General features: G+C 47.8%; 1 protein-coding gene across 6 annotated transcripts in view; it reads left to right on the top strand.

The window, feature by feature from the left end:
- The window catches only part of ABL2 (ABL proto-oncogene 2, non-receptor tyrosine kinase), a 42,790-nt gene extending 23,149 nt beyond the window's left edge, over positions 1-19,641 (top strand). For 3 of the 6 annotated variants that reach the window (XM_038144294.1, XM_038144296.1, XM_038144297.1), the window contains exons 2-11: positions 6,570-6,740; positions 7,388-7,683; positions 8,271-8,543; positions 9,281-9,365; positions 10,979-11,156; positions 11,736-11,920; positions 12,205-12,357; positions 13,165-13,254; positions 14,454-14,627; positions 15,155-19,641. In XM_038144294.1, the coding sequence (XP_038000222.1) occupies positions 6,570-6,740; positions 7,388-7,683; positions 8,271-8,543; positions 9,281-9,365; positions 10,979-11,156; positions 11,736-11,920; positions 12,205-12,357; positions 13,165-13,254; positions 14,454-14,627; positions 15,155-16,851 (3,302 nt within the window). In that variant the 3' untranslated portion in view covers positions 16,852-19,641. Of the gene's footprint in view, positions 1-997; positions 3,158-6,569; positions 6,741-7,387; positions 7,684-8,270; positions 8,544-9,280; positions 9,366-10,978; positions 11,157-11,735; positions 11,921-12,204; positions 12,358-13,164; positions 13,255-14,453; positions 14,628-15,154 lie in introns of those variants that run through there. The other 3 variants (XM_038144299.1, XM_038144298.1, XM_038144295.1) reach the window with 3 other exon arrangements.
- Positions 19,642-22,713: the final 3,072 nt, after the last annotated feature.

Below are 22,713 nucleotides of genomic sequence, written 5' to 3'. Positions count from 1 at the left end.
TTAGCAGGAAGTACTGAGACTTGGCTTCAGAAACAAAGCTGCTGTAGAACTTGATACTGTTCCAATCATGTCAGCAAAATAGGAAACCCACTTGCTGCTGTGTTATCAGTTTTGTTTCCTTGTATTCATTAAGGCAGAAATCCTCCCACTAAGAAGCCAGTTAAAGATCTGAAGGTCCAGTGGTATAATGTGATGTGTGTTTTGAAGGTGCAGTACAAAACACCAATTATACCAGCACTTATTAGGTACTTGATGGTCTACTTTCCTGGAGTTGATGACCAAGGCCTGTTCTTTGGTGGTCTTAAAAGTAAGCAAATAAAATGAGTCTGTAAAACAGCACCATAGGTAATTTATTGGTGTTTAGTTTAAGGACTCAGGAGTGAAAATAAAATGAGATATGTGGCATATGCAGGGATCTCAGTGGCTTTGTGTTTGAGTTGTCCCTATGTGAAAAAATACACCCAAGTCTACACCCTGTGGGTTTTGTTGTGTAATATATCAGATTAAGACTGTATGCAATAAGCAGTATTTACCCCATAAACCTCCTTGTCTCTCTCCTTACACTGACAAAACAGTCACTTTGGCCTATGGCCAACAACACCAAATCAATTTCAGGGCTGTATTTTCATTAACACATTCTTTTATTTGATTAAGAGACATTGAAATCCAGAGTATAGCAAGTTTTTTTAGAAGCTCCCTGAACTATACATTACAAACTAGCATAGTCAGCAAGATTTCCTTTTATTCAACTTTTCCCCACTGCTGGAAGAACTAGAAAAATGCTTCTAAATGGATGACTTAAGTTGTACAGGAAGGGTAACCACTCTCAGGAAACAGCTTTGAAGAGCACCACAGGGAATAGGGTAAAGAGCTGGGAAGAACTGCTGTGCCTGAAAGGTGGATTCTTCCACTGAGGAAGTTGAGTGTATCAGAATTAAGATTTTATGTCATGCACTTACTGTGAAGAGCACAGGAACAGGATGCAGGTGTCAAAGTGATGGCCTGTTGTGCAAAATATCTATCTAGGAAAATCAGTTTTAAGAGAGAGAATGGCCATCTAGAAGCCAGAAAGATGCTTGATTTTATTCTGGCTGGGTGCATTTGACAGGACCTTATGAACTGCTGTGTACTCTGTGTCCTTTTTACTGGAGAGCACCTTCAGGAGGGTGCCTGGAAAGAGTGTAGGCACAAAATTACTCTGCTGCAAGAGACTTACTGCCAAAATGTTTCTCACCAATAATGCCACTGCTGGCAAATACATGGTTCCCATCAGGAGCTCTTAACACACCAGCCATTAGGCTTTGGCTACAGCCTCTTCTGACAGAGGCTAAAATTGATGGGGTAAGTAGGGATATGTGCAAAATACATTATTAATCCAACTTAACTTCCTGCTAATCCTTCTTTGTTCAAAATACCAATTACTCATCTGTTGTACTTTAACTAAGAAGTAAATGTGTTATTTTAGCTAAGGTTAGTAACTGTCACAGCTGAGACGAATCTAGCCACAAATCCATACCCAGCTTGCCCTTTCCTGGTACCATTGTAGGTAAGGGTGTTGTCACAAAGCTCATCCATGTCTTTCTGAAGCTGTGCTGGCTTTCTCCACAAATTCTGATTATTCTTTGTGTGTTAACAGATATGCTAAGCTTAGTACAAATGTCAGTGTAATTCAGCGTACTTGGAGCAAATGCAAGCTGAGAAAACAGTGAACTGCAAGAAGCAAAACAAAGAGGAAAAGAGAGAAAGCCTAGGAGCTCTCAAGTAAAGATGTCTCAACCCCTGACCACTGGGTAGCATGCTGCAGGATTCACTGAGCTTGGTTTTGGAAGAGGAAAAAAAGATGTCACTCCCTTGTCAGAACTTTAGGAACAGCAGCATTCAGGTGTCCTAAGTTAATTCTTTGCCTAGTTAGTTTTCCACAAATGTCAGGTGTTGGTGCAGGTGAAATGACTCTTGTCAGAGTGCGTATGGGAGAGGCAACTCCTCGTCATCACAGCATCTCCACAGTTCTAGATACACTTTTTCTACATTCACAACCTTACAAAACAGACATTTGGAATAAGCCTGCCTGCTTACCTTTAGTCTGGTGTGAATCATCATCACACAGGTCCACTGCCCCTCTCACAGAATGGTGACGTTCAGAGATCATGGAAGTGCTGCTTTCTTGCCTCACTGGACTGAAGTAGCTCCTCTCCCCCTACAAAAGCCTAAACCACAGACTTCCCTTTCCCTGCTCCCTTTTATACCCCTCTGCAGGCCCACCACCCTCCTAGGTGTGAGACTGCCATGGTGAGTGCTGGTTTGTTAACCCTTCCATGGCCACCTGGCAGGAGGAGCCTGTCCTGCCACAAGGCAGCTCTACTAGAAAACCAGGGCTTTTAAAGAATTCATCAGCAAATCTGGGGGTTTTGAGAGGTAATTTCTTGGGGCCCCTGTGGAAACTGTCCCAGGTGGTATTAAATCACCAAATGTGCAGCTCAGACTGGGTGCACTGTGCTGGCCTTGCTTTCTGTGTCTGAGTTCCTGACACATCCAAGAGTGTTCATGTGCTCAGTGTTTGTACCTCTCCAAGATGCGGATTTTCACCGACATCCTTTCCTGTTGATTCCTGTAAGTAGTGCTCCAGCAGTGGTATGTGGAGTGGAAAAATGAATCAATCTGGGCGGTCCCCTTAATGGGTGATCTGGTTTGTAATTTGTGCAAAGGAATTTCTCCAAGGAAACTGTTTGCTTTCTTCCCAAACACTTTGTTACCTAACTCGTAGTGGAACAAAACTCTGTCTTTCCAGCTCATCTCAAAGTTGTTTCAACTTGCAGTCCAGTCCCCACATCCTCTGTGTGTTCAGCATCCCTGGAAAGCTCCACCCTCCCATCCAGTTAATAACCAGTTAGCCAGGGTCTGATTGCCCAGTCTCTGCTCTGCCTGCCCGGCAGCGCTTCCTTTCCCCTCGGCCCCCGGCCCCGCGAGCAGCGGCTGCTGTGCGTGGAGCCCCTGTGCTCAGCCTAGGGCTCGCGGTGCCAAGCGGCCTCTTTGCTCTCTGGGAAGCACAGCATGAGTGTGGGGACAGTCCTCTTCCAGTCCAGCAGCTATGGCAAGGAGGGCAGACTGCTCTGCTGCCTCAGCGAGGGCACCTCTGAGCCCGGTGTGAGCTTCACAGGTAGGATGCTCGGGGTGTAATCCTCTCCTGTCTCTTCTCTGTGTTTTTCCAAGTGCTTCAAGGAGGATGAGGTCCTTTCAAGTTTGTTTTTTGTCTTGTAGTATAAGGCCAGCCACAGGCAGGTGTGAGATTGCCAGCTTTTATTGGGATTTTAGGATTAGTGAAATGCTTCTTTTCTACGAGCAGTTACACAGTATTTCAGAAACAGACTCCACTTCAGCACTCAATGTGACTCTGAAATTTAAAATGTAGCATATTCTACCTCCTGCTCTGAGACCAAAGAGATTGGTAATTGGAGTGTTTGAAGCGAGGGTGGGGGACAAAGCACCCCTTACGTGGTGGCTGGATAGGAAAGCTTTCATATCCGGAGAGAAGCAAATTGTATTGTGGGAATAAAGAAAAGGAAGGAGGTGGGTGAAGCGTAACCTCCTTGTGTGACTGTGTATTACTTGTTCACTAAGTGATGATGTAAGTTTTCCATTGCATAGGAAATGAAAGTGATAATATAAGATTTATGGTTAGCCTTGCAAAGGAGCTGATATAAAATGGAATTTCCCAGCTCATTTCCTGACTTCTGTTCAGCTGGAGGGGCACCGTTGGTGACATGCTTTTGTTATGATCATATTTCTCTTCTGTGATGGATGGTGTGGATCCCATACCATATGGAACAGCGTGGGCTGTTATGGAATTATAACCTGCAAGTAATATTTCGTATCCTGGTAAAAACCCCTTTAGGTGTTGGGTAACCTTTACAGTTGTTTAAGCATTCAGGTCACTTTAACATGAAAGTAAAGGAAGTTAGTGAGACGTGGACTCTTAAAAGCATTTGATTTTTAGGTAATAAGATTTTTAGGTAAGCACTGTAGCTAAGTGATTGAAGCTTCTCATTAAACATTAACTTCTGTTGGCTTTTTTGTACATCAAGTGGGTGTTAAGAACCTGTGCCAGCCTCCCAGGCATTCCCAAGAAAGTGGTAGGAGTCCCACAACTGCTTGGACTCCCCACTGCCAGTCCAGCACAGCCCACACAGTTCCATGTGGGCAGAACTCTTGGTGCTGACCAGGTGGCATTTCTGCTGGCTTCACCTTGCCTGCCATGGGCTCAGCTGGGCACAGGGCTTGCTGCAGCAGCTCTGGAGCTGGGCTGGCCCTGGGCTGCTTCAGGCTTTCTATGGGAGCATGGATGGACACTTAACTTTGTGCTGTCTGTGGAGCAGGGCTTGGGTGCTCAGTGTTTGAGCTTTTCTGGCCAGAGAAAGAAACTTAAAGGATGCTTTGACTTATTCTAAGTGTTATATTTTTGTTTAAAGCCTTTCACTGGTTGGCAGGTACATAATTGAAAGTAAGAAGGTAATTAACACTGTTAATGTATTTTGGAGCTGAAAGGTTGGGGGTTTTTGGAAACTGCCTACTTTTGTGTTTGGTGTCTGGCAGAGATGTGTAAGTCAGGGGTCTCATACAGCACATTTGGCTTTGCTTAAAGCATTAAAACACTCATGACACAAGTCACTGTAGGAGCATAAAGAATGTATTATTTAATTAAATAGTATTTTTACTCCGTAAAGAGAGTTGGATTTAGGAACTGGTGTTCTTTCATGGAGCTGAGTATGCACACATCCAGCCCCAAGAAAATACAGTGGGATGTTGGCAGCCATGCTGTAATGTAGGTGGCTGAGCATTGGGATTTCTTAATTTCCTTGGTAGCTTCCTGTCTGATGGGTTAATATCTTGTAAAACTAATTGCAGTTGAAAGTTAGGAATAAGAGGTGTATGTAAATATTGCATCTGCAGGCAGTGCAGTCAAGGAACTGACATTTTGGTGCCTTAGTCTGTAGGCTCTTCTTTTTGTAGGAGAACCTTGAGAGAAGGCTACTTTTAGGTTATTAAGTAATTGCAAGATGAGCAGGTTATGCAAGAAATAGAACTCTGAATAATTACCAGAAATGCAGTCAAAATCCACTTAGCTTAGTTTAAAATGGAACCAGAACAAAACTCAAGCATTTACTTTCTCATATACCTACAGTACAGTTAAAAATCATGTTATAGGCTGGAATAGTCCATAGTTGTCATTTTCCAAGCTTGAGCTCTGTCCTGTGACACAGATTTGGCATATTACTGTGCCTGTTCCATGGCACAGGCTTCTTCCTGTTTTGTGTCTCACTGACTTCCCAATTTTCCTGTCCTGTGCTGCATTTGAGCTCTTTGCTCCTTTTTCAAGTGCCTTGTAGAGCAGTTCTTGCTCATGAGTGTAAATCTGAGGGGCCTGTGGAGAAGGGGGTGGGTGTAGCCACACACACTTTCTCTGGCAGTGTCTGCTTAAAAACATCCCAAGCCTGACTCCTCAGCCCATCAGAAATGGGCCAAACCAATGACTGTAAAGCAAAGAAAGCCTCAGAATTTTTAGAGAGAACTTTCTATGTTTAGTGCATTTAATGAAATCTCTTTGCAGTATACATTTTTCTAAGTTCAACTAGAGGATTCAGAAATAGATATTGGGACAGGGACTTAGATCTGTGCTGTCAGAAAAAGTATATATAACTGTACACCTTCATATGTTTTTGTTCCCTTGAGCAGCCCTCATGTATGAAACCACACCATCACTCTTTCTTAATATTGACATTTACTCTACTACATGTTCCTGGAAAACCTCTCCATGAGTTAGAAAGCCAGTGATGGTCTTGACATAGCACTAGCATGAAGTGTTCACAGTTTTGCTTCTTACTACAGTTCTTCCTAAAGCCCTGTGGATTTAGATTAGTTTTAATCATCACAAGAACTGTAGGAACTTTTTTTCTTTTGTTGCTAAAACATGTCTGATTCCTCCCCCTGCTCTCTTGTAGTGACAAGTTTGCATCAGTTGTCTGTTGAAACAGCAAAACAGAAATGCTGCTGCTGAATACCCAGCATCACCTGTGCTGCCCTCTGTCCCTGCTCCTGTCAGTTTTCCACCTCTCTTTCCACAGTCTTGAAATGTATTACAAATCACTGTCATTCCTGTTAATACTGAACCAGTTACTCTCCCAGTTTATAATCTCATTTGTGTCATAATTCACTCTTACTTGTATTTGTAACATTGGTTTCAGATCCAGGCTGTGTCCACCACAGAAACAATAACATTTTGTGATTGAAAGGTTTTCTTCACTATTTCATGTAATTTAAAAAAGTGCTTTTAATTGTGCACCTATTTTTAATCTATGAATGCTTAAATAATTTTGAATACAGGTGTAGATAGATAATAAATATTAAATAGAAATTTTATATACATAGCTTGCTATTTGGCTTATAGCAGTTAAATCACCTTCTCCAGGAGTTGGACTGGATGATCCTTGTGGCTCCCTTCCAGCTCAGGATATTCCCTGCTTCCATGATTAGAGCTGTACACAAAGTGATTGCCTCTCATGTCCTTTCCTCAGAGGCCCTGCACCGCCCCTACGGCTGCGACGTCGAGCCCCAGGCACTGAACGAAGCCATCAGATGGAGCTCCAAGGAGAACCTGCTTGGAGCCACTGAGAGTGATCCCAATCTCTTTGTTGCACTTTATGATTTTGTAGCAAGTGGTGACAACACACTCAGCATCACCAAAGGTAAGACTGGGAGTGCAGAGCAGCTGTGAGCTTGAAAACTTAGCAAGAGAAATCAGGAAATGGAATCCCTGCCTGGGTAGGATTGGGAGTACTGCCCTTGGAGAAGGTGGTTCCCTGCAGCAGTGGTGGGAAGCAGACAGCATGTTCCTCGTGGTGCTGGAGGGACACCTGCTGGGCAGTTCTGCTGGGACAGGCACAGTCCAGCCCTCTCCTGTGCCAGGTTCCCCACATCACCGGCCCTGTGAGAGAACTTGGCAGTTTCAGCTGGGGACAGAATCAAGAATTAAGCCTGCACAGACACTTTCTGATTCTGGTCAGTACATGTGTCAGAACTGTTGAATCATATGTCATTTAAGGCTTCAAGAAAACAAACCTCATTCCTCCAAGAAAATAAAGTCTTCCTATTCTAATAAGCTGGATACAAGAGGCTTTTTGAGTCCATCTCACTGCGCTAAATCAGTGAACAGTATCCTAAATATTCTGTCTGAGCCCTTGCTTCATAAATGCCTTGTACGTAGCAGTTTATTTATAAGACGATTTTTTTTTGTTAAGCTACAAACCCAGGCTCAACTGATGCTGAGTTTCTCCCTCAAGGAGACCCAGCAGCTTGCACTGTGCTCATTTTGTGTTTTTCTTTCTGCTCCCAGGTGAGAAGTTGCGAGTCCTGGGTTACAACCAGAATGGTGAGTGGAGCGAGGTACGTTCGAAGAATGGCCAGGGCTGGGTACCAAGCAACTACATCACTCCAGTGAACAGCCTGGAGAAGCACTCGTGGTACCACGGGCCGGTGTCCCGCAGCGCGGCCGAGTATCTGCTCAGCAGCCTCATCAACGGCAGCTTCCTGGTCCGGGAGAGCGAGAGCAGCCCAGGGCAGCTGTCCATCTCGCTCAGGTACGAAGGACGTGTTTACCACTACAGGATCAACACCACCTCAGATGGCAAGGTAAGGACCTCTGGACAGTGCTGTGGGGAGAGGAGATGAAGATGTCATCTTGCAGAATCTCAAGCTGCAGATCCAGTATTAATATAAAAGACCATGCGTGTCAGGGGTTTGGTGGTGACTCCCCAAAAAGCGCTTTGGAAGAAGTGCAGACTGTTCTTGTCTGGGCTGAAAGTAGCTGGGTAGCAGGGCAGCTGTGGTTGGAGGTGGGGGTAGCCTTCCACTGATCCCCTTATAAGCAGCAGAGCTTTGATAAGTCAGTGTTTTTAACCAAGATGAAGCAGTGGCATGTTGTGTTGAGAGACCTAAGAATTCCAGTTTCTAGTCCTGTAAAGCATGAGTCAGGAGACATTTAATTGTCACAAGAACTGACACGGCTCTTAAGTGATGGCTTATGTGTAGTTGCCTTCTGCAGCTAAAAATCTCACAGATTAATAGTTATTTGCCCAAGAAGAAGACAAGAAATATTCTAAAATCCCCATTTTCTGATTTTTAAAAAAACACATCAGAATGTTTGTACCTGTTTTCCAAAGTCACTGAAAGCTTCCAGCTGCCTTCATTTAAGCAGATTCCTGCTTCTTGCTTAACAGGTCTATGTGACAGCAGAAAGCCGTTTCAGCACCCTGGCAGAGCTGGTGCACCATCACTCAACCGTGGCAGATGGCCTGGTGACAACTCTGCATTACCCAGCACCCAAGTGCAATAAGCCCACCGTGTACGGAGTGTCCCCCATCCATGACAAGTGGGAGATGGAGCGCACCGACATCACCATGAAGCACAAGCTCGGGGGAGGGCAGTATGGAGAGGTCTACGTGGGGGTCTGGAAGAAATACAATCTCACAGTGGCTGTGAAAACGTTAAAGGTGAGTTTTCAGATGCTGGGCGCTGTTCATTTGGTCACTATTGATGACATGAGTAAGGAAATTGGAATGTTCTCAACTACACCTCGTGATAGGAACATCAGAGAATGGAGTGTGCTGATCTGCATAGAATCTGTGCTTGGGAGAAGCTTTGCAGATCAAAGTGACCCCATCAAACTTACACCAGTGCACGTGGCTTAGAAACAAATTGGAATTTTGGCCCAGCAGGAGCTGCATGTCCAAGTCAGACCAATAGAAATGGTTACAAACTCAACTGCCCTTCCTCCAGAGGAGCTGTGGAGGCTTTGAGAAATCGAAGACGTAGAAAATACCTTCCGTAAGCTGTCCTCCACTCCTGAAAAAATTCATCTTGTCCATTTCTCTTCCTTTTTTCAAAACCTTGTTTGCTTCAACATTAACAACTGCAATTCTAAGTGGCCCCTGAAGAAGTGAATTTTTGTAGCTATACAGGGGAACTAAGTCAGTGATCCTGAGAGTCTTCCTCTCACCAGCCACAACAGCTACCAAATTGGCAAGCCTGGCCCTGCCAGGGTACTGCAGATCATCTGCAGGACAGCCAGGCAGCTGTTCAGGGCTGCTACAGTTTGCTGTGGTAAAAGCCAAAACAACAGGATGGAGACAAAGATGCCATCATTTATATTCAACCAGGAGGTGTGGTGTTAACCAGACCTTGGTCATGAAGATAAATGTTCCCTTCTTTTGCCTCTCTGTCTGTCTAGGAAGATACCATGGAGGTGGAAGAGTTCTTGAAAGAAGCTGCTGTGATGAAGGAGATCAAGCACCCAAATCTAGTGCAGTTGTTAGGTGAGTGAAATGCCTTGCTCTTGGTGTTACTACTTAGTCTTCATTTTGGCAGAAACTTGCCTGGTTTAAATGCAGTGGCAGCTTTTCTGTATTTATATAACTTTATGAATCAGGTCAGGTTATGGGGTGGTATTTTTGACAGCTTTATGTAATACTGGAGCTAAGAGACACTAATTTTAAATAAAACATCAAATACAGTCACTTACATTAGTAGACAACTTTGCTGTTGAGGCACGACTGTTACATAAAAGTTTGTAATATCAGCCTCCTGCTGGTTTGTGTCCTTGGCCTTAAACATGCTCCAGGGTTCAGTGATCAGGTTCAGATTCCTTCTCTGCTCTGTTAAACCAGATTCACAGAATCATTTTCTGTGGCTTATTTTTCTGAGAGAACAGGAAAAAATTGTAAGAAAATTCAAAGTGAAAGGAAAAACTCTGTTGGAAGCACAACAAATACCATTCTCCATACTTCTCAAATCAGAGACATTTACAGAAAAGGCTGTATTGAAAAGAACAAATTAGTCCATAATTAGGCAGAAGACACCAGATTGCTGCTGCTGTGAGGAACTCTGTGTATCACCAAATAAGTACATGAGATCAAACAACCCAGGACTGGAAAAAATCCACGCGCTTTACATCGTGACTCTGCCCTGTTGTCTCAGTGGCAGATACATGATATGATGATCATTATTAAATAGCTTGCATAGCTGGTAAATCCACATGCACAAAGATTCTTAAGGAGACACCCTAAACCTTTACTAGTGTTCAATTGCCTCTGGATTTCTGGCACTTTCAGAAGCAGAGCTGTCAAGCCAAGCCTAAGATAAAAGGAGAAATGTGAAGAATGTGAAGGCTTTTACTAATGGCAACTGTTCTGTACCCACTTTTAAAAAAGGGCACAGATGAAGTGTGTGCCAGCCCTGCCTGGTTCCAGGAGCAGCAACTCACAGATTTGTCATCAGAGAGCTGCAGTTTTGCTCTTTCTGATGCACAGTGCTTTACTCCTGAATGTGTAAAGAGCTGCAGGGGGGATCCCAGAGCTGTGACAAGAGTATCCTGTTGCCCTCCTCCTCCGCCTTTACTTGCTTTGTACAGTGACTGTAGCAAGGAGTCATCCCAGGAATGTGTGAGAATGCTGCTCCAGGAGCAGGTCCCACCGTGCTGATTCCTTACCCAGCACATGGGAGTGCCTCACATTACTCTGCAGTGACATTTCAGTCTGGAAATCTTGCCAGCTGACAGGTACCTGCTTCCAGTTGGCCACTCTTCAGCTTTATGAAGGCAGAGAGGGGAAGAAAAGCGAACTGTGTGTTCATAATTCCTCTTTTTTCATCCTGTAACCTTTCAAAGAACAGAACTACTGCTTCATGAATATTAGATAGGAATAGTGGTGCTTTCATAGACATGTTTCTCTCTATCCATAAAGTGGCTGGAGAGAAAAACAGACAGAAGCCCTGAGTTTGGGCTGCACTCACCTGGGTCTTGTACATGGAAGTCTTCACTTTTTCCCAGAGGAGCACTCAGCAGTACAAAATGCAGTGAATGGCTGTTAAATCAGGAGCAGTGGTGAGGGAGGGAAGCTCTAGTCACATGCTGCCTGCTGCTCCCTGGCAGGTGTGTGCACCCTGGAGCCCCCCTTCTACATCGTGACGGAGTACATGCCCTACGGGAACCTGCTGGACTACCTGCGCGAGTGCAACCGCGAGGAGGTCAGCGCTGTCGTGCTGCTCTACATGGCCACCCAGATCTCCTCTGCCATGGAGTACCTGGAGAAGAAGAACTTCATCCACAGGTGGGTGAAGCCGTGTTGAGCTGGTACAGTTTCAGACTGCGGTGATGAACAGGCCACCAGAATGATGGGCCGGGATTTCCAGCTTTTGGGGAGGTTTCTTCCACAGTTGGGTTCACACTGGCTTATCCATTGGCTGTGCTGGCTTCAGGACTGTCTTGCAGTAGCTTCTCCTCAGGACTTTCATAGCAATCTTGTGCCCAACTGCCTGGCAACACCTGTGTGCAGACAGTGCCCACCCAAAGTCTTGTTTAAATGCAGATAAAGCTGTACCATAAACCTGTTAGCAGTGTGTGATGAGCTGCTGATCCCATCCTATCCTCAGGAAGCATAAACTTGGCACTGTAACAGCCACCATTACTGAAAACTTAATGGAATTTAATAAAGTTAATCCTAATCCAGATTTACCTCATTGCTCCTAAGAATAAGTCCACTCAGTTTCTGACACTGCTCAGAGCAAAGCTCACCTTGCCTCTGCCTGCTGTATACAGAGAGCACTTCCTGATCCAGGGGAGCAGGGCCCCAAAAGTGCATTCAAAAGCCCTGCTCCTGCTGCAGTGGTGTCCTTTGTTCCTTTTACAGGGACCTGGCAGCACGGAACTGCTTAGTTGGAGAAAACCACGTGGTGAAGGTGGCTGACTTTGGCTTAAGTCGACTCATGACTGGTGATACCTACACAGCCCATGCTGGGGCCAAGTTCCCAATCAAATGGACAGCTCCCGAGAGCCTGGCCTACAACACCTTTTCAATCAAATCAGATGTGTGGGGTAAGAAAACTCACCTTCACTGTCCTTTTCTTGTTCATTTTGGTTTTTTCTGCCAGCCCAGACAATAACTTGCTTTCTGGCCTGAGCAGAAACCCTTGTGAAGACAGTCACATGCCAGGCCAGACCTTCATGATCAATAACATTTTTAGCATGTGATATCTCCACCTAGACTGGCCTGAAATACCTGCAAGGAAACAATGTTCCTCAAGCTGCAGTGAAGGCCACAGAGTAATGAACAACACAAGGGCAGACTTATGACCAGGAATTTTTTCCTCCTTTTGCAGCCTTTGGGGTGCTGTTATGGGAAATTGCTACCTATGGGATGTCACCATACCCAGGCATTGACCTCTCTCAGGTGTATGATCTGCTGGAAAAGGGCTATCGCATGGAGCAGCCAGAGGGGTGTCCTCCCAAGGTGTATGAGCTGATGAGGGCATGTGAGTATCTGCTTCCAGTTTTGGGGACAAAGCTTGGGAAGGTGGGAGGAATCTGTAATTACAGCGATACCTGATCCTTAGCGTGGGCTTCAGGTATGAAACAAAGAAGGTGGGCAATGATGAAGGATATTACTGCTTAGAAAACCTGAAGGAAGCTGACAAAAGCCCAAAAGCTGGTAATTCATATGATCATAGTGCAAAACAAGCAGAATGCCAGTCACTTTCCAGACCCTGTGGTGATACCAGCAGACAGTGCTTCCAGAACACATCCTTCTAGTGCAGATTTCTAACTGTAGGAATTACACTTTTCATCATGATACTCTTCTGTAACTTCCCAAGCTCCATCTAGGATCAAGGCACTCTCCTCCTCTTCCCCCCAGAGGGTCCACACATCCTTCTTTTGGAAGGGCCTGCCTGAAATATTAAGAGCATGGGAGCAGGATGGTTCCTGAAGCTTTACGCACTCAGTTTTCTGTGACTGGGCTAGGTGTGTTCAGTCTGAGCAGCCAGGGTAGCAAATATGAAATTGTCCTTTGCCCAAACAATTCAGAAAGGGACATGGGAGATCAGAAAAACCTGTAGAGTTGGCAGAGAGCTGGGATTTCTAGACTTGGTTCCTTCTTCCCACGATTTGTTTGTGAGGATACAGTAGGGTACTAGCTGCTGCCATGAATCAGTACCTGTGAGTGACTCTAAAGCTTGTTTAACAGTGGGTCAGAGTGTGACTGCTTTCTGTCTGCTTGGACAGAAGAAAAATTCATCTCCCTGTTTCAGGCACTGAGACTTACTCTGCTTTGTGCATTGCAGGCTGGAAGTGGAACCCACCAGACCGACCTTCCTTTGCTGAGACCCACCAGGCTTTTGAAACCATGTTCCATGACTCGAGCATCTCAGAGGGTGAGAGCTAGTGTTGTTTTGTTCCTGAAACAGCACTGGAGGTTATCCCCAGAGTGCTGTGTCTCATGGATGGGCCCTTAAGGCTCATCTGCTGGCAGTGGGGTTGAAATGGATCTACATCCCTTATTCTTTTAGCCATAACTGGGATAAATATGTTTTCTTACTTGTTTCACAGATACTGAATAAACTTCAGACACATTCCAGTGCAGGGAACAGTGTCATTCCATTTGAGCAGCAAATGCCAAAGAGCTGATTTACAGAATATTGTCTCCTCTGTCAGAGGAAATCTCTTGTTTTCCAGGCTGAAGAGTGAGGAATAGTAAGTGATGGAGAGAGAGAAAGATGTATGCATATCCCAGTTCCTTGCTGACTGCAGCAATTAGGTCATGAAATATTATTCTACCAGCCTCCACTTTTAACAAAGTGTGCTTTAATCTCTGGATTTTCTGCTTAGCTACTTCTGTGCAGCTCAAGTCTGAAATATAACTTACCAGGAGGTAAATACTGGTGAGGAATGTGATAGTATTCAGCAGACAAGCAGAAATGTCAGAGCATTCTGCTCAATTTTTAAATTAAATATGCAACTGATCCATCAACTTCCCTATTACAGAAAAAAGACACCAGATGGAATTTTGCCAGTGAGGATCTATAATAGACACATGCAGTGGCCACACAAGTGCCAAGCTGGGTGTGGCCAGGAGGTTGTGGGGTTTTTCTGTGTTTGTTTTCTTTTTCTTTTTGTTGACCTATTGTTGACATGAAATCTTCATTTCTTCATCTCGGGGGATGCAGTGCTTTGCCTCAGGCAAAGCAGCCTAGACCCAGATTCCAGGGAGGACACAACTTTGGGGGTGCATCACTAGGAGGCACCTTGATTAAAAACAGGCAAATGCATCCAGTGCTGCCTTTAGCTCTTGAGCAGCCTTTAACAGACCCCTTGTACAGATCCTACTGCTGCTTTTTTTTTTTTTTTTTTTTTTGGCTGAATTTATAAAGATGTAAATGAGTTTGAAATGGTTAGGAAAAACATCTGACCCTAAATACCTCTAGACTTGAACAAAGACTAAATCCATAAATTATGTATTTCTCAGTCATGGATCTCTTCCTGGCAGTCTGTGTTTGCAGGGAAGACCCAGGATTTTTTTTTTCCTCTTCCTTTGCTGGTCTCTGTTTTGACTATTCCCTTTTTTTCCTCACAGAGGTAGCAGAGGAGCTTGGAAGAACAGCCTCATCCTCATCCATAGTTCCTTACCTGCCCCGCTTACCCATGCTTCCCTCCAAGACAAGAACCCTGAAGAAACAGGCAGAGAACAAGGAGAACATTGAAGGAACACAGGACCCTGTGGAGCACTCAGCATCCAGCTCAGCACCAGGTGTGGGCACAGGGTGTAAATTCCCAGAGAAACAAAGAGCAGCGTGACATGGGCACGCTTTGTGCTGCTGTGTCAATTATTTATTAGCAAACAGAAAACACTGTAGCTTTTTCAGTGTTCTTTTAGTAAATCCCATTGTATTTTTTCTTTCAAATTCAGTTTTGCTGCTCTTTTTTAAGTGACAGTTTCAGAACTAAAATTAACAATGCAGCAAGAGATTTTCTCCTATACTTAGGGTGTTTGGGAAGGAGCAGAAAATTATGGGAAGGGAGCAGTAAACTGAAAGAAAAGAGCAACTCTTTTCTGATCTCTCTCCAAAATGGCTCTCAGTATAGACAACAGACAAGTCACATATGGAAATGGAAAAAAGTAAAGAAAAAATAAAACACAAGTGCTTGCTTTTTCCCTCGCTCTAGCTCTGCAGCACCTGGGCAGGTAAATACAACCAGCCTATAAAACCCAGTGCAGGACAGGGAGGTGGAAATGGAAACAGATTGTCCAGATTGACACCCATTTCTCCTGCCCAGGTTTCATCAGAAGCTCACAGCCAACAGGCGGGTCCCCCGCGCTGCCCCGCAAGCAGAGGGACAAGTCCCCCAGCAGCCTCCTGGAGGATGCCAAAGAGACCACGTTCACCAGGGACAGGAAAGGGGGCTTCTTCAGCTCCTTCATGAAGAAGAGGAACGCTCCCACGCCGCCCAAGCGCAGCAGCTCCTTCCGGGAGATGGAGAACCAGCCCCATAAGAAATACGAGCTGACGGGTAACTTTTCCTCTGTGGCTTCCTTGCAGCACGTGGACGGCTTCTCCTTTGCTCCCGCGCAGCAGGACACGAGCCTGGCACCCCCCAAGTGCTACGGAGGGGGCTTTGTGCAGAGGACCTTCTACGGCGAGGAGGGCACTGCGCCCAGCAGCGCTGGGGCTGTGAGCACTGGCGGAGGGTGGTCGGGCATCACTGGCTTCTTCACGCCACGCTTGATTAAAAAGACGCTGGGTTTACGAGCGGGAAAACCCACTGGCAATGAAGAAGCTTCAAAGCCTTTTCCAAGGTCAAACTCTACATCTTCCATGTCCTCAGGGCTTCCAGAGCAGGATAGGATGGCAATGACCCTTCCCAGAAATTCCCAGAGGTCAAAAATTCAGCTGGAACGGACCGTGTCCACCTCCTCCCAGCCCGATGAGAGCACAGAGAGGGCCGGTGACCTGATTCCCAAAAGGTTTGAAGAAGGCCCTGCTTTGACCAGAGAGAGACCAAAAGCAAAACTCTTGCCAAGGGGTGCCGCAGCACTCCCTTTTCGAACTCCCTCCGTGTCGGAAGAAAAGGAGGGTCCAGGGCTAGTGGCAGCTCCTAAGGGCAAGGAAAAAAACAGCGGCCCACGACAAGGGGCCCTCGAGGATGGCGAGAGGCCGGGGTGGTCATCTCCGGTAAAGGCTGCAGCAATACTTCCAACCACTCATAACCACAAAGTGCCAGTCCTAATCTCACCCACTCTAAAACACACTCCAGCAGACGTGCAGCTCATTGGCACAGACTCTCAGGGTAATAAATTTAAGCTCTTATCTGAGCATCAGGTCACTTCTTCCGGCGACAGGGACCGGCCCAGACGGGTAAAACCAAAGTGTGCTCCACCTCCACCACCGGTGATGCGGCTCCTCCAGCAGCCGGCTGCCTGCTCGGACGCAGCAGAAGAGCTGAGCGGCGCGGCGGGAGCGCAGCACGGACTGGAATCCAACGAAGGGAGTAAGAAGGCGGCAGCAGCAGCAGCACCTGTTGGTGGAAAATCCGGGAGGCCCGCGATGCCTCCGCCCCAAGTGCCTCTGTCATCGTCTTCCACCTCCCCGGTGAAAATGGCCAACGGCACGGCCGGCGCCAAGGTAGCGCTGAGAAAGACCAAGCAGGCGGCCGAGAAAATCCCCGCAGACAAGATCAGCAAGGAGGCGCTGCTGGAGTGCGCGGATCTCCTGTCGAGCGCCATCGCCGAGCCCACGCCCAACAGCCAGCTGGTGGACACGGGGCACCAGCTGCTGGATTACTGCTCAGGCTACGTGGACTGCATCCCCCACACGCGCAACAAATTCGCCTTCCGGGAAGCCGTGAGCAAACTGGAACTCAGCCTGCAGGAGCTGCAGGTGTCCTCGACAGCTGCTGGCGTCCATGGGGCGAACCCCGTCCTTAATAACTTATTGTCATGTGTCCAAGAAATCAGTGATGTGGTGCAAAGGTAGCTACTGTCAATCTGGGTAAGAGAAACACACACGGGGAGGGCGGGACTGTTTTTCTGTACTGATGCTTTCAAAAGGAAAGACTGATACTTGAGTATGTGAAGTACCTCAGATCACCGAGTTCTCCTCACGTTTACAGGTTCATCTCAAAAAGCTGGGGATGGAGGGGGTAGATTAAAGCTGTAAGGGGCAGAACATCAAGGATCTGTCCCTACATAGTCAGGCTGATCTGCTTGGTATGGCAAGGGAAAGTTCCTTCTCCTCCCCTGGAGAGGCAGGAGAACCGATGGCAGGTTCTCCCTCTGGGCAGGATGGTGGTGACAGCCGGAGCCCTGGGCTGGCTGCAGCTGCCTGGCTGCACAGATCCCACCCTGGCTGCACTCACCTGTGCTCTGCTGTCCTGACAAGGCCAAGGAACGGCACTGGGGCTCTGCTGGTAGCAAGGGCAGAGCAGCCGGAGCAGCTCCGGAGGGGGGTCACGTACAGCTGGGGGAAAGGTCTAATGCACTGACAGTATTCAGAGCTGCTGGAGGTGGATGCACTGGTCTGGACGGCTTAACTTCCACAGCGCTGTTGCTGCTGTAATGAGAACTGCAAAATTAGTTAATATATGAAACTGTCCCTGTTCCCTCCTGTCCGCCTCATCCACCACGTTCTCATCGTCATTGTATTGGAAGTGTCAGGGATGCTGGGCAGACTTACCACTGGAATTCCCCCTTCCCACCACACAGCCTTCACTCAGCTGATCCCTATTTCTAGTGGTCTAGCACAGGTGCTGCTTGATGGTCATTTTGAGTAGTTTGGGGCTCTTGCACAACTTGCCAGTGTTGTTGTTGGGGTGGGTGGGTTCTTCCTTTTTTTAAGCTGTAGATTGTTTTTAACTTGTTACCAGGTTGGCTCCCCAGTTCAGTGATCACTGTGAGGACCCATGGTAGGTAAGGCAGAGCCTCTGCCCCCCTGGCTGTTCTCCACATTCCTTTAGCAGTCACAGCACTGCAGGGCCAGCTGGAGAACCAGAAAGTACAGCCCAGCCTGCCCACCACATGTCCTTACTGCTGCAGGATTCCCTGGACCTGTCCCGAACCCTTCACGCTGCCAGATTCCTGGGATTTGTTCTGGTGTTCGCCTGTCTCACAGGCTTCCAGCTTCTCTGCATCCCAAGGTGATAAAGTATGGCAGCACACAGGAAACGCCACAGGTATCTCCATGGATTTGTTCCCATATTTTAAAGGAATCCTACACTGTGGTGTAGGGAATGTGCACATTCCTGTGCGCTGCTGTGCCTGAGGTGTGGAACAGAAGCTGTGGCTCTGCCTTGAAGGGCTCCCACTGGGTCTCTGATGCCTTGTAGCCACCCCAGAATGAGAGCAGCTGAGTGGCTGGCAGTGCCATCCATGGTCCTGGTGCTGTTTGCAGACTGTTGTGGCCTCAAAAAGCTGGTCTGTGTGGATGCACAACTCCCCTGGGTGTAAATGCACTGGCAAGTAGGAAGAGCTCGGTTGCTGGTTTGTGAGAGGAAAGGAAACAGGCCTGAAACCTGGCTCCAAGTACACCTTACCTGCATGCTGCTGCTCACTTCACACTGCTGCTGATAGAGAATCTTGCTTGCTTTGCACCTTAAGCCTTTATTATTTTGGCTGAAATGCTTTCTGAACTTGTTTTTCAAGTGTGGCCATGCTGCTTTTAGTCTGAGCATTTAGAGTGGAGCTGTGGCACAGGTGTGACTTTAGAAGAGGGGCACTTTGTTTCTGTCGAGAAGCACATGTTGCTGCTTGGAAGCAGGCTGGGTGTCTCAGCAGGTGTCCCTGTTTTTTCCACAGAGCATAGCCAGACAGGCTGGGAAAAATCTTTAGAAAGGGGCTGAGAACCCTCATTTCATTACTGGTCTGAGCTAAGCAAAGTTGTTCCAGGGTGAGGAGGCACAGCAGAGGAGCAGCATGGGAGGTACCATGGACCAGAGAGCTTCTGTGGCCCAGTAAGGGAAGTGCTGGGGGGGAAAGAGCCAAGCAGCCCCTTGTGCTGGCAAGTCCTGATCCCCTGCAGCACTGGGGCTGTCCCAAGGCTCTTCCATAGGCACAGTACCAGCCCCTTATCTCCTAGACTTTGCTGAGGGCTTTTGTGGTTTACCTTATCTCTTTCAGTCATCTTCATGGAAGGTGTGCATCCAAACTGACTGCCTTTGGAAAGGTGACCTGCAAAGGAAGGTGGCTTGTGGCATTGCTTCACATGGCCTGCCAAACAATCAGAAGGTTTAGAAGGTGGAGGGCTCTCTTTTCTTGGGGGCAGAAGGGCAGGTCTTGCTTACCCTGACAGGCCATCACATGGTTCCATGACTGTACTGCTGCTCAGCCTGGGACAAATGGGCTGGAACTGAAGGGATTCCAGGGGAAAGGAATTTTAACCAGAACATTTTAAAGTTTAGCCCAATTCTGATGAGCATTTTGAAAGAAACCTTTTTTATTTTTTCTCCTAAATGCCAGTCTTCCAGAAAAGCTCCAGCAAAAGCGGTAGAGTAGCAATATGGAATTTCTAACTACTGGAACTCCCCTCTTGCAGCCCTCTCTGAAGAAAGCAGCTGTGTCCCAATGGACACTGTGGGCCATCCCCACTTCCTTTCAGGTGCCCCAATTTCTCCTTGCCCCTGCAGCAGAGGTGGGCAGTGGGACAGGGCAGCATCCAGCTGCTTTTCCAGAGTCACAGAACGCTGAGGTTGGAGGGAGCTTTGGAGCTCCAAACACTGCTCCAAACACTCTCTCGAGCAGGGCCACCAAGAGGCACCTGTGAGGACCATGTCCAGGCAGCTTTTGGGCATCTCCAGGCACAGAGACTCTTCAACCCCTGTGCCCAACACAGGAGCCCCTTGAGTGCTGACCCCTCCTGTGGTGCAAAAATAAAGGCTGGTGGAATTTGGGGATTGTCACTCTCATGGGAATTGTTTTCTCTGCCTGTATCTATCATCTAACATCAGGTAGGCAGATTGTGGCAGAGGTAGTGCTGACTTGACTGGGGGTTTTTTTCCCCTAAAGTGAAGGCTGTGGAATTGCTGGGACTTCTGCTGCCCTCGAGTGTTTTATTCCCAGACTGCAATGCTCCCCTGCCCTCTGGCAGGATAGCAGAAGGAATTTGGGAAAGCTGGTTCTGCTGTAAATTACCATCCAGCTGTCTTTCCTTCCACTGCTGCTTCTAAAACTTTTACCATTCCCTCTCCCTTTAGCTAGGTCTGCCTTTCTCTTCAGCCTTAAAGGTCTCCACTGTGGCCAAGTCTCTGTTTTCAGCCTGGCACCAGATGTGCAAAGGAACAAATGTGGGTGCTGACACCCCATTATGTGTCCCAGTGAAGAGCACTTCAAGCTCCATGGTTTGGGGCAGGGGACAAGGCAGAAGTCCTGCTATTTCTTCTGCTCAGCACTGCCAGCTGTGGGGGCACAGCTGGAGCTGGGCTCTGTCTCCTGCACTGCTGTGGGCCAGAATTCAAAGCAGTTTTCTTTGCCATGGTGATGGCACCCACGGGCCCGGTACTGCCAAGCACAAAGCACAGAGTGAGCGCGGGGGGCACTTTCTCTTCCTACCGCTGTGGGAATTGGCTGACTCCCAGGTGCAATTCTCTCTTCTCCCTGCACTGCACACCCTTCCTACCCCCAGAGTGCTGCACTTGATTTAGCCGTGTTCTTCATTAGTGTGGGCAGGGGTGAGGCTGAGCCAGGAGTCTGGGTCTTGGGACCGCACCAACTTCAGCCGCTGGCAAAGGGGAACGGAAGGGAGCAGCGTTGCTGATGCAGAACACAGCAGGGAGGGAGACAGGAGGCTGTGCTCTCCTCCTCAGGGCTTTCTCCTGGGTGCCCCTGGCCTCGCGCCTGTGAGACGGGGCCAAACACGAGGGCTGACGTCTGTCAGGGTGCTTTGGAGGAGCTGTGGGGCACAGGGAGCCAAACCCCGCAGTGGAGACAGAGCAGCCCCTCCCCACCAGGCAGAGGTGTGGGTGGGTTACACTGCAGCCACAGAGCAATCCCAACCCTCGTGTCCTACCACTTACCTGAGGCAGGCTCGTCCTCCGGGGCATCCACAGCACGGACGGGCACCGGTGACTCCACAGGATGGTGCTTCCAAAGCCATCGGGCTGCTGCCTCTCTGGGACACAGCTCAGCCCTGCTGCTCACCAGGAGCTGCCAGGGAGACTCAGAGGGAACTGCAGCCTGTGTGGAAACTGCCCAGGGCACTGTCCAGCACGGGTGGCTGCTGGGGTGGTGCAGCACATCCCTGGAGTGTGGAACAAAGCCCTCAGCCCGTTCTCTGTAGCAGGTCACAGGAAGTTCTGGGACGCTGCCTTGTTTCTCACAGCTGCAGGCCAAGCAATGGCTGTACCAAAGGAGGTGGTTCTTCCCCGTGTGTCTCTTGTGCACGGGAGGTGGAGCCTGCTCGGCTCACACGGCACTGTTTGTATTGGTAGTGAACTCGTTGAGGGCAGGAATGGATTGAAATGAATCACGTTAATCACCAATCACTCTTAGCAGTGTTGTCAACTGTTTTTGTTTTTTAATTGTTATTGTAATATATTTTGGTTGTTTTTCTAATTTAATTCTCTCACTATCGTCTGACTGTGAACTGCAAACAGTGTTAAACTTGATGTAAATAAGGCCCTTGGAAGGGCCTCTTTGCCTGTCGTTCCACAAAGTTTTGCCAATTTGCATTTTGTTTTAAATAAAGGTTGCAATATTTTATTGGCAAAAACCACTCGAGTAGATGCTTTTCTTTTTTTTCCCTTAAAGAATATTGAAGCTGCTCAGTCCTAACCAGAAGCTCTTTCATTTGGGTAGAAAAAATTGTTAAAAGGAGAAATGATTTAATTTCACCAGGTTGTAGGAAAAGCAGTAACTTTATTTATGCAGTATCTGTTTAGAACCAAACTGGTGCCCTGGCGTGGTCAGAGAACTGCTGTTGCTGTTGTGGGGCTGATCAGAGCTCAGCCAGGTGTGACACACACTGGTGACATAGCTTGTCAATGTCACCACCACCTCCCTCAGCCAGAGCTGCTCCCTGCCCACCTCAGCCTGTGGCAGCCTAACCCAGCTGAACACGTCCTGAGTTCAGAGAAAATCCCAGCTGATCCTGGCTGGCACACACAACCTTTTGGCCACTGACCTCCAGCACACAGCTTGCTAAGCTCTGTGCCCAGCTGCCCAAACACGCTGGGCTGTGTCCTGTGAGGCAGCAGCCTCCTGCCCCAGCTGGAGGCCTCACCCCAGCGGTTCCCAGGTTCTGACACCCGAGATTAACCGTAAGCCATGCGTCAGAAATGCCTGATCAGCCCCGCTGGCACAGCCCCAGGGTCCATTCCCCATGGCCGGGTTGAGGCACCTGTGCTGGCTGGGCAGTGGGAGAGCAGCTGGCTCATCTCTGCTGGGACCGTGACCCCCCCCTCAGGTGACAGAGCCGGCGTGCCCGCAGGGACGCGGGGACTCGAGGGCTGCAGGGCTCCCGTGGGGCTGTCTGGTCGATCTTTCCCAGAGGTCACACTGCTCATCACTGGCACTGCAAAATGGGTCAGAGCTTAAAATAGACCAAAGGTCCCCCGTGGGGGTGGCTGGGAAGCCGAGCCCTGTCCTTGGCAGGGGCTGTTCCGCTCCTCGCCAGCACAGCCCCGTTGGAAGGGAGCTTTGACCCAGAGGTCACAGAGCGATTCCCGTAACACTGATGAAATGTTTTGGAGCTGCTGCAACACACTCATCACCTGGCGAGTACCCAGACAGCAAACAGCCCCTTGTAGTAATAATAACAACAATAATAATAATAACAATAATAATAATGCTGATGCCAGCCAAAAAGCCACAGCATGAAATGTACTGAAGAGAAAAATGAAAAAAAAAA

This window comes from Motacilla alba, chromosome 8 (assembly GCF_015832195.1).
Source record: "Motacilla alba alba isolate MOTALB_02 chromosome 8, Motacilla_alba_V1.0_pri, whole genome shotgun sequence".
Taxonomy (NCBI): domain Eukaryota; kingdom Metazoa; phylum Chordata; class Aves; order Passeriformes; family Motacillidae; genus Motacilla; species Motacilla alba.
Note: the sequence above shows the minus strand (reverse complement) of the source record. Positions and strands in the feature narration are given on the sequence as shown.